The sequence below is a fragment of the Panthera onca genome, chromosome A2 (assembly GCF_046562875.1).
Source record: "Panthera onca isolate mPanOnc1 chromosome A2, mPanOnc1 haplotype 2, whole genome shotgun sequence".
NCBI classification, from domain to species: Eukaryota; Metazoa; Chordata; class Mammalia; order Carnivora; family Felidae; genus Panthera; species Panthera onca.
The window spans coordinates 10,719,845-10,731,874 of NC_138340.1; the positions used below are offsets into that span (position 1 = coordinate 10,719,845).

General features: G+C 38.1%; 1 protein-coding gene across 1 annotated transcript; it reads right to left on the reverse strand.

Annotated features, from left to right (window-relative positions):
- Positions 1–10,039: 10,039 nt before the first annotated feature.
- On the reverse strand, positions 10,040–11,017 carry LOC132679761 (olfactory receptor-like protein OLF4). Its single transcript, XM_060633589.3, has one exon. The coding sequence runs from the start codon at positions 11,006–11,008 to the stop codon at positions 10,040–10,042; it is 969 nt and encodes a 322-aa protein (XP_060489572.1). The 5' UTR covers positions 11,009–11,017.
- Positions 11,018–12,030: the final 1,013 nt, after the last annotated feature.

Here is a 12,030-nt window from a genome sequence, read left to right on the forward strand (position 1 = left end):
GGGTATTATTTGTATGAAGACAGAGACTTGATCGTGAGTAACAATGCTCAAAACCCCACAGGACCTAAATCATGATAATGTTATAAGCTCACAGAATGGTAATCTGCAGTTTATGTTGTCTCAAGGGTTCAGCCTCTTTAATTTTTCATACATGATAAGTAACTGTTTCTTCTGTATTTTATTTAAAACTTTGATCTCTCATATTTTGGGAGGTCAGTGTGGGAAATAGAATCCAGTGCATGAGTTTTCAGCAGCAAATATATGTAATACAGGAGGTTTAGTACTTATAATATTATAGGAAGAGCTAGAGGAATAAATGTGTAATGCTTCCCATGCCAGATGAGAGCAGCTGCCCTCAAAGAAAATTCTGCTCTTGACAGAATTTTTACTTGACATATCAAAGGCTATATACCAATCACTAAAGTTTGTGTGAATCCACTTTAGGAATTGAACACATTGCAGAACAGAAGGAACTGGAGTCACCATTGGGCAATGTCTACAATAATCCACATTCACTCTCTAAGATCTAATTTTCTTCTGCACCATCTAAAACATGAGTCTGGCACAACAGAAATGACAGCCCTTGACATTCAAGAATTGATAGTGTCATTGATCTTTGGAATTTCCCCAGGGATGCGTTGCTATTCTTAACATTTTTATAGGCAAGAACACTATCAGAGGATCTATTTTGCTCCCTCTTAACATAATGTCCCTTTCTCAGATTATAAAAGCATTGTGGGTATTTTGCCAAATCCCATCTATGGCTTTTCCATCTCTTCATATTAGAAATTAGGTCATAATAACAGGATACAGTTATGGACCTGAAATACACTTTGTGAAACATAATGAGGTTAATACTTTATCATCACCTGACCCAGAAATGACATCACTAATTTGTATGCTATAATGGTAATTTCCTATTTCAGATTCCCTACTTCACAATTTTCTGATAAATTTCCACAGGAAGGAAGGAAGGAAGGGAAAGAAAGAAAGAAATGAAAGGTAGAAAAATGCCTAATTACATTATTTGCCAATTTCTATAGTATAAGTCTCTCACTTTGGCTAACTTTAAGCTACCCATGTGACTTTTATCCAACAAAGTGGGATGAGACATGCACAGTCACACCTCATAACCCATTAGGAACCAGCTCCAACACATAAACATCTTTGTGTAAAGTCAGGAGAAAAATAAAGAGCATTAGTCTGTTGCAGTTTTAATGTTTTTTCAAGGTGAGCTGGTCCCATCATTTGAGGGTCAATGAAAAGTCTCAGGCTTGAGTAATTGCGACTCTTCATTCTGATGACTTAGGCCAACTTTCTTTGTATGAGAACTTGAATTTTTCTTAGTTATACAGATGGATGGGATCTTAGTAAGATGCCCATCACTTTTAATTAATAAGGCATCAAGATAAATTGCCTATTCCAAAAAGTCCCTATGGTTCAATCAATTTTGATTAACATTTGATCCTTCTACCCATTACGTTAACGATAAATTCCTCACCTCTCACTTTGAGTGATATCTGCTCGGTCTCTGACAGTTCGGGATGTCATTCTCTCTGTTGAACCTAGGTTGGACTTGTTCCAATGTCAGCACCTCCCATGTTATGATAACTCTGTCACGCAGAGGACAACCACTACAGAACTCTGCAGAGATGTCGCACACATCACCAATGTATTTCTCAATCTCTTGTTGATACTATGGCCTCTGACTGCTTTCTTAAGGCATTCTTGGGAGTTTAGATGTTGAATCACTGGAGATAAACCTACACAGCACTGCTTTGGTCTCATCCCATAAGTTTATGTATGTTGTGATTTTGTTTTCATTTATCTGAAGATCGTTTCTAATTTCCCCTGCGATTTTTTCCTTAGTCAATTGATTGAGTGTGCTCTGCAATTTTCACATAGGTGTGGATTTTCCAGTTTTCCTCCTTATATTGATTTCTAGTTTCATTCTCTGTGGTTGGAGAAGATAGAGTAACTTCAACTTAAAAATGTACTGAGAATTGTGTTTTCAGGCCTTTTTTGGTGTCAATTTGATTTTTGTATACTGACACACTTTGACTCCCTTCTCATTTCTTTTGGCCTATAGTTTATAGATATTTTATTTGTAGTTACCATGGGGATTACATGTAACATCCTAAGCTTGTAACAATATCATTTGAAGTGATATCAACTTGACTTCAACCATATATAAAACTCTACTCCTACACAGTTCTACCCATCATTTTATCATTATGAAAATTCACGTAATTATTAAAAAATTTTAAAGTAGGAGTATTTTTATTTATTTTTTAAATTTATCTGAGGGAAAGTGAGAGAGCGAACAAGAAAGCATGTGAGCAGGGAAGAGGATCAAAGGGAAAAAGAGAATTTACTAAGTGTGGACCCTGACTTGGGGCTCAATCCCACAATCCTGGGATCATGACCTGAGCCTAAATCAAGAATCAGATAGATATTCAACCAACTGAGCTACCCAGGTGCCCCTCATGTAATTATTTTTAAGCAGTTGTGTTGTAAGTCCTTCCACATATGGAATGTGGAGTTAAAATCTAATATTACAAAATGCTGGTTTTTGTATTTTACCATGTATTTAACTCCAACCAAGATATTTCTGGCCTCCTAAGGCATCACGTTACTGTGTAGTGTCCTTCCATTCTGACCTGAAGCACTCCCTTTGGCTTTTCTTGTAGGGCGGGTCCAGTAGGAACCCAACTGCCTTGGCTTTTGTTTATCTGAGAATGTCTGAAATTCTCCTTCATGTTTCGTACACTTTCATGAGGTGTAGAATTCTAAGGTGACAATATTTTCTTTCAGTAATTTAAATATATTATCCCATTGGCTCTGGCCTCCAAAGTTTCTGTGGAAAAATTGGCTTACAATCTTATTGAGGATCTTGTGCATGATGAGTTCTCACTTACTGAACTCAGGATTACCTCTTCTATATTTGGCTTTCAGTAGTTTGATTATGTGTCTCAGTATGAATCTCTTTGTTTATCCTACTTTGAGTTCACTGAATTTCTTGGATACGTAGATTAATTTATTTCATCAAATTTGGGGAGTTTCAGCAATTACTTCTTCAAATAATTACTTCTTTCTTTCAATTACTTCTTTTTGCCCATTTCTCTCTTTTCTTTCTGGACTCCCTTACTGCTTGTGTTGGTTTTGGTAATGGAGTCCCACAAGTCTCTTAGGCTCTGTTTAGTTTTTCTTATTTCTTTTTTCTTTCTGCCCCTAACACTCAATAATTTCAACTGGCCTGTCTTCAAGTTCATGAATTATTTCTGTCTGTTCAAAGCTGCTCTTTTTAAAATAGATGGTCGCTTTCTTTATTATCATGAAGATATGTTACTTTAGACCTACATTAACATTGTACTAACTGGGGAAACCATACAAGCATTCCAATAAAATCATAAACAAATCAAGCATTTAAAAAATCATCTTTATTATAGTTCCTGCTACAACATAATAAACAAGACAAATAAAGTACAAGTAATCATTATTACATTCAGATAGCTAATACTTACATGAGACTTGCTATATGTAAATGTTGTTCTAAGTGTTTTACATACAGAAATAATTTATTTCTTTCAAAAACTGTAAGGTATTTGCAATGGAGATTACGTGTTACATATGAGGAAACCAAGGCACGGAAAGGTTAAGTAACTTCTATAGTCACACATCTAACAAGTGCTAGAGCTTAGATTTTGGAATTCTTTCCAGAAATGATCTATCATATTCAGTATCATCTCAATCAAAATTCTGGCAGGCAATTTTGTAAAAACTGTTAAGCTGATTCTAAAATGAATATGCATTTTGAAAGATCTAGAAAACCCAAAAAATATGGAAAAAGAAAAACAAAGTTAGCATTTTTATACTGCCTGATTTCCAAACTATTACAAATTTATAGTAATCAAGATATTGTGATATTGGCTTACAACATATAAATAAATCACTATAAGAAACATAGAGCCCAGAAATAAACCCACACATATACAATCAAATTATTTTAAAAGGTGACATGATAAGTCAATAGGAAAAATATATTCTCAACAAATAGTACTAGAATAATTGGATATCTATAGGGCAAAAAATAAACATTGATGCCAATTTATACTACATTCAAAAATTAATTTTAAATGGATTATAGACCTAAACATAAAAGATAAGACTATAATACTTCCAGAAAATCATAAGACAGAAACTTTGTGACTTTGGAGTACCTAATATTGCTTAAAAATAAGATACTAATTATTAAAAAATTGATCGGTATTTTTTAGGAGGTAGCATTAAGAGATAGGATGAAAATATCTACCATATTATGTCTGATGAAAGGCTTGCATAGAGAATACATAAAGCACTCTTAAAACTCAATGGTAAGAAGACAAATAATGTAATAAAAATGGTTAAAAGACTTGAAGAGATATTTCACATAAAATATATATGAACGTCCAATAAATGTATAAAAATTGCTCATCATCAGTCATTTAGAGAAATATAAACCAAAGTACAATAAGATGCCATTGCAGATGCCATGGAAGTGGCTAAATTGGCATTTTCAACTTGACAACACCAAATGTTGACCAGATGATGAGTGTGGTAGGCAGACTTCTAAGATGGTCTCCTGTAGTTTTCATCTCATGTTATTCATGCCTTGAATGTGAAACTGATGTAGTGAATTGTTTGTAATAAATAGGGTACAGCAGAAGTGATAGATAATTTTTGTGATTAGGTTTTCAAAGACTGTGACTTCTGTCTTACTAGCAGACTCTATTGCCTTCTTAACTTTCACATCTTGATGAAGCAAGCTGCCATATTGGAGAGTCCCATGTGGCAACTTGTGGCATGTATCAATCGTTTGTTCATTTTTATTGCCTAGTATTCCTGCTGGTTACATGCTTTACAGCAAACATCTACAGGAGAAATGGAGCCATCAGGCCAAGAGCTCCTGAAAATTGAATCCTTCTAAAAACGATGTAAACTTAGAAATATAACTTTCCCTAGTCAAACCTTCACACAAGACCCTGACCACTTCTGATGGGTGGATTGTAGCTTTTTGAGAGATGATGATTCAGAGAATTTAGCTAAGCCATGCCCAGATTCCCAGCCCACAGAAACTTTAAGATAATCAATATGTGAGATAATCAAGATGTCTTTCCTGGACTAATATTTACATGGATGCATACATTTGTGAACACATTGAGTTAAAAATATTTCTGAGGGACACTGGTCCAAAGATGGCAAGTTAAAACAATAGTCATCCTAAAAGACCTTCTCTGAGTGGCCTGTGTCTTAAACCATTTTCACAAAAGCAGTTTTTGTTTCCTTTTAATGCCCACTTCATAAGCACAGTTGAAGAAATCATATTTTATAGATTGGGTAGCCCTATGATTGGGGCTTGGGGGAGCCTACACGTAGACTCTAGGTAAGACTGTCCAAGAAGAGTGACTTATATGGATAATACTCTACCAAAAAAGAAAATTATTCCTGGAGTATTGCTCTGAAGAGACAAGAAAAGCTTCTCCCAGGACTCAGAACCAGAGTCAGGGCACATAGAATATTACTGCCTTATACCATATATAATCTTTTCATCAAAAGACAAAGACTTCCGTAAAAACTTCCATACACGTTTTTCAGAAGTTGAAGAACATTTGGGTAATTTCTCTAAGGGAAATGTACTCCTCCTTCATTCATCAAATGGGTGCTACACATTAGCTTAGATCACAGAAGTTTATTTTCTCACAGTTATAAAGGATGGAAGTGCAAGATCATGTGCCATTATCGTTGAGTTCTGGTGACAGACTTCTTACTGACTTGTAGGAAGCCACCCTCATGCATTGTCTTCAACTGGCCTTTCCTTGGTTCATGTGGGGACAGAGAGAGAGAGATAGTGAGAGACAGAGAGAGAGAGAGAGAGAGAGAGCGATCTTTCTCTTCTTATAAAGGCACCAACCCAACTGGGTTAGTACCCCACCCTTATGACTTCACTTAACCATTATCACTTCCTAAAAATCCTATCTGCAAATACAGTCACATTGGGGATTAGATCTTCAATCTAGGAATTTTAATGGGACACAATTCAGTCTATACTACACAGCTCAAGTGTATCAGGCTCTGTGTTGGGCATGGAGGGGGAACAAATGTACTTTCAGCAGAGTGAGGGTGTACAGAATTTATAGCAGCTGTATTATAACTGTTGATTTTGCCATTTGACTCTCAGCTGGCAATCTATTTCCCTTACTCTGGCTTTAGAATCTTAATATCCTTTCATTTTTATTAATGAACAAAAGAAAGGAAAGAATCAGTACTCTATCTAGAAGGACTGAGTTAGGGAATAATTTTAATACTTGAGGCCAATTGCATTCGTTATCTCTGCCCAAACCATCTTGAATTGCCTCAAGGGAATTCTGTAATCCAGAACCTCAGATTGGGAGGTTTTTGCTTGTCTTTTTTAGTGATGCTGGGGAAAATCAGAAAAGAGAGTCAAAAAAGATCCAGCTGGAGTTTCTACCCACTTTGCACATTTCTTTCAACCCTTTCAACTAGCTAACATCACCCCGATCAGCTAGCTAACACTGGGAGCTAATATTGCTCCCTGATACGTCTTACATGTCTTCTCCTTGGACAGGTTTTTTTACTTCTCATTTACTATTCCCAGCTGAATCCATTCCTCAGTGATATGTTTTCACACTTCTTAGATCTTTTCCTCCATAGTGCAGAAAATCACACAATGGTTCTAGTTTTGTTGACAGTAATCTACCAAAGAACATGTTCACCTGACCTTGACTCTGACCTAGTCATCTTTGTCATTGACTTGGAATTTCATGTCTATTTGTACGTGTGACTTCCGAATATCATATGACATATGTATGACAGCACAAACAGGCATGACTTGTTTTATTGCACTTTACTGTACTTCATAGATATGGCATTTTTTAAAAAACGTGTTAAAGGTTTGTGGCAAGCCTGTGTGAAGAAAGTCTATTGGCACCAATTATCCAACAATATCTGCTTACTTCATGTCTCTGTATCACAATTTGGAAATTCTTACAATATTTCATATTTTTTCATTATTATTATTATTATTATTATTATTGTATTTGTTATGGTGATCTGTGATCCTAATGTGACTATTGTCATTGTTTTGAGGTTTCATGAACCACACACATATGACAGCAAACTTAATGGATAAATGGTATGTATTTCGACCAATCCACTGTTTGATTGTTCCCCATCTCCTTCCCTCTCCTTAGGCCTTCCTGTTCCCCAAGACACGGCAATATTGATATTAAGTCAGTTAATAATCCTACGATGGCCTATCCATATTCATTTGCAAGACTCAGATGTCTCTCACTTTAAATCAAAAGCAAGAAGAGAAAGACAGATACCATATGTTTTCACTCATATGTGGATCTTGAGAAACTTAACAGAAGTAATTATGTCCGGTGAGGGAAGAATGTAGAAAGCCAAGAGAGGACTCCCTGGATGGTTGATATTGGGGACTGAAGCTCTGTCCCCACAAGATGGCAGGAAGGGGTCAGGTGCTGGTCTCCCAGCCAGACTTGGGACTCCAAAGAAAGAACAATGTCCTGTACAGCCCAAAGTTGCACACACTGTAGGACTACAGAGGAGATATTTACAGCTCCCTATGTCTGCTCATTAAGCAGCTTTTACTCTAACCTGTAAGCACATGATCTCCCTATGGGGCAATGATCCAGACACAATGGGAAATTTTCCTGCTGGTTCTCTCTCTGATCCTAGGACACTGTGTTCTAATCCAGGTGAATTCAGTTTTGATTCCTTCTTCTCCACTAATCTCCTACTTTCCGGAGGTCCACACCTCCCAGCACCTCATCACAACCCTGACTTCAAGTTTTCCCAAAAATCTAATACTGAGGAACTCATCTGATTAGTTCCCTTAGGTTTTCAAAACATTGATTTACAGTGGGGACACAATCCCTGATGTCTCTAGAAAATTACTATTTCCTTCTTCAGCAGAGGGGAGAAATTTGATCCTGTGGTATAAAACCTTGGGTACTGGGCACCTGGGTGGCTCAGTCGGTTGAGCATACGACTTTGGCTTGGGTCATGATCTCACAGCTTTTGAGTTCGAGCCCCATGTCAGGCTCTGTGCTGACAGCTCAGAGCCTGGAGCCTGCTTGGGATTCTGTGTCTCCCTCTCTCTCTGCCCCTCCCCTGCTCATGCTCTGTCTCTCTATCCTTCAAAAATAAACATAAAACAAAACAAAACAAAAAAACCCTTGGGTACTATACTCCTTAGCTTCATGATAGTTTAGCCAAAGCAATTAGGAATTTAATAGTTAGATCACAAGTTAAGAACTATTGTTTACTCCCTCATGATGAAGTGTATTTTAATTGTAAGAGATACATTTAGATTTTCTGCAGCATAGGCTAGCTTAGCACACTAAAGCGATTCTATGATTTAATTTTCACAAAAGTATTATCAATGAAGTCATGCTTTCATCAGCTCTATTCTCTATTGTCTAAATGGGTCTCAGAGGAATTTAATGTTCTGCTCAAAGGCATAAACCAAGCAGGGATGTAGTCTTAATTGGAATTATCTCGGGATGCTTCCGGTTCTGAAACTCTGGGAAGCGGTTCCCAACCAGAGTTGCTCTTGGGATATTTGTCTGAAGGGATTCTGCTGAGTACCTTCCTTCACAGGACAGCACCCAACAACAATAATTATCTATGTCTAAAGGCCAACTGTGAGAAGGTGAGAAAACCTGTTCGCCACTGAGGCTTTTCCAACCTCAGTGTGCACGCAATTCACCAGGGACTGTAGTTGAAGTGCAAATTCTTATTCCTCAGGTCTCCAGGGGCCCCAGCAACTCTGCTTCTCTAACAAGCTCCTTGGTGGTGTTGATGCTGCGGGTCCTGGATGTGGAGCACAGACTGAGAGCAAAGCCGTGGTCCTTTGTTGGAGAAAATTTAAATTTAAATTTAACGTTGTTAAGATGGCAATACTACCCCAAATATCTACAAATTCAATGACAATATGAAAATAACAAAAAGGGTTTTTTTTTGGGAAAAGTTTTTAAAAAGCCATCCTAAAATTAAATTTTAAATTAAAAATTTCCAAGCATGAGCACAGAATGCCATCCCATTTATTGATGTCCTCTTTAATTTCTTTCAGCAACATTTTATGGTTTTTATTTATGTCTTTTGACTGTAACACCTTAACCAGTTATTCACCCCAGTAAATAAATCCCCTTAAACGCTGCCACTGGTGCACCATACTTGATTGAGAGATGTACTTGAAAAGAAAATGTAGTGCCTAGTAATACAAAGGACACTTTAAAGTTTGCTTTATCATATTCGACGTCATCTTTGACTCCAAAGCTATATTAAGTCATTCTATTTATTTGAATTCCTGTTTCCGTAGACTCCACTAATAGACATGTATTTGATAATCAGTTTTGCCAGTGACTAATGTAAGCACTGGGGACATAGAACCTGAGAAGAGAACAGAATCCTAATTAGGGGAATAAAACCAATGGCCTGTTATAAAATATGCTAATATGTTAACCAGGAAGAGCAGTTAAGTTAGTGATTTACAAACGAATGACAGACATAAAGTGAAAAACTGTGGTCTCAGAATAGAATAGAATAGAATAGAATAGAATAGAATACAAATGACCTATTGCCAGATTGAATTTTTTTCCATCAGAGCGGTAACAAATGACTACTTTTTTAGGAAAACTACAGACATTACATGGGGTGATTTTTGTCATTGGAGGAGAAATTATTCATAAGAAATCCAAGCAGTTCCAAGAGATAAATAGGAATTGCTAATTTTTTCATAAAACAGATTGGGAATCAACTTAGAAATAACAGAAGAAAATAAAGGGAAAATGGTTGGATATCAGAGAGAGGTAAAAAAAAATTAATAAAATGAGTAACTACATTGTACTGTACTGAAAAAATAAAAATTACAGGGAGTTAATGAAAGCAAATTCTATGTCCACAATTTGCTTTAAAAAGGTCACACCTTCTGACTCAAAGTCTTTGAGGACTGAAATCATGGGAAATTCTTCAACCGCAGGACAATTGGACCTTTTCTAACTGCCATTGCAGAGAATCTCCTCAGAGCCCCCTTTATGTCTTTGTTCCTCAGGCTGTAGATGAAGGGGTTCAGCATGGGCGTGACCACCGTGTACATCACCGAGGCTGTGGCACTTGAGTGGGAGCTCTGGGTGGCAGCAGAGCTGAGGTACACACCTAGGCTCGTACAAAAAAATAAGGAGACAACTAAAAGGTGAGATGCACAGGTGGAAAACGCTTTATACTTGCCCTGAGCTGAGGAGATCCCACATATGGAGGAAACTATCTTGGAATAAGAGTAAAGGATCCCAACGAGGGGACCACCAGCCAGCAGCACAGCTGCAAGATACATCACCACGTTATTAAGAAAGGTGTCAGAACAGGCAAGTTGGATCAACTGATTGAGTTCACATAAAAAGTGGGGGATTTCTACTTCTGTACAGAAGGACAGCCGCAACACCATTGAAGTTTGCAACAAGGAATGCAGGACACTCGTGATCCAGGACACCAGGACCAGCAGCCCACAGAGCCGGGGGTTCATGATGATCGTGTATTGCAGGGGGTGACAGATGGCCACAAACCTGTCATAGGCCATCACAGCCAGGAGATAGATGTCCAACACTGAAAAGATTAAGAAAAAGTTCATCTGGGTGATGCAGTCCTCATAGGTTATGATTTTGCTCTGTGTCTGGATGTTCCAGAGCATCTTCGGGACGGTGGTGGACGTGAAGCAGATGTCTACAAAGGACAGGTTGGCCAGGAAGAAGTACATGGGGGTGTGGAGGTGGGAGTCAGAGCTGACAACCAGGATGATGAGCAGGTTGCCAAACACAGTGATCAGGTACATGGAGAGGAAAAGCCCAAATATGAGGGACTGAAGTTCTGGTCCCTCTGAAAATCCCAGAAGCAGAAATTCTAATAGTCGTGTATCATTTCCTGGTTCCATGAGGTTGAACTGGCCCCCGGAAAAAGATATCATCAATTTTCACCTGAAGGCATTACTCCCATAGTTGAAAGGGTTCAATTTATATTGTGCAGTCAAGAAATTAAATTCAGTATCTTGTGTATTGACTGCCCCCTTGAAGGGATTCCTTCTCATTTCATCTTTGATTAGGCATTTCAGTCCCTTTCTCTGCATTCCCCAACAGATGTCTTGCATTTTACTGTTTTACCAAGAATATCTTTCATGCATTCGAAGAATATGTACTGAGTGTCAAACATGTTCCGGGTGTTGTCTAGACAATGAGCGCAGGAAACTGAAAACCAACAGCCACTATGATGCAGTGATGGAGACTGAATAGAAACAAATCAAAATATTAATAGGACATCAGAGGGTGTCAAGTGCTGTGAAGAGAACAAGAGGAGGTGTGAAGGAGAGCGTGGATACAAGTGTTATTTTGTAATTGGTGTTCTGTGAAGACCAGTAAACAGGTGACATTTGAAAGGCGACCTCAGGGAAAGGAAGGCAGGAGCCACGAGCATATCTGGGGAAGTGTGTGCTGGCCGAGGGAATGGTCTCTGCAAAGACTCTGAGGATGATACTATGAGCTGTTCAATCCAAAATAGGTAGCATGTGTGGGAAGGGGAAGGAAAAGGAGAGAGATCAGATGTGGTATCAGGCAATTTCAAGGAAATAGGTGTCCTCACTGCTGGTTAAGCTTCAAGAGAAAGGAGTCACTCGCCCACGGTATACACTGCTTGTATTTTAGAATCCACTTGCAAAAGTGTCCTGTAAATTGACATAGAGCCCTCCTGAATGCCACATGTTGGTTTAGTTCTGGCCTCTGTATTACAAGAATCACCTTAGAATATATTAGACCATGTCTAATATACCCCCCGCTCTGAGGATGGATCTCACTCCACGAGGCACCCACACATGCACACGCATGCACACACACACACACACACACACACACACCAAATCATTGCTCCCTGGGCTGTGCTCTTAGCCTGACTTCTGACCCCCAG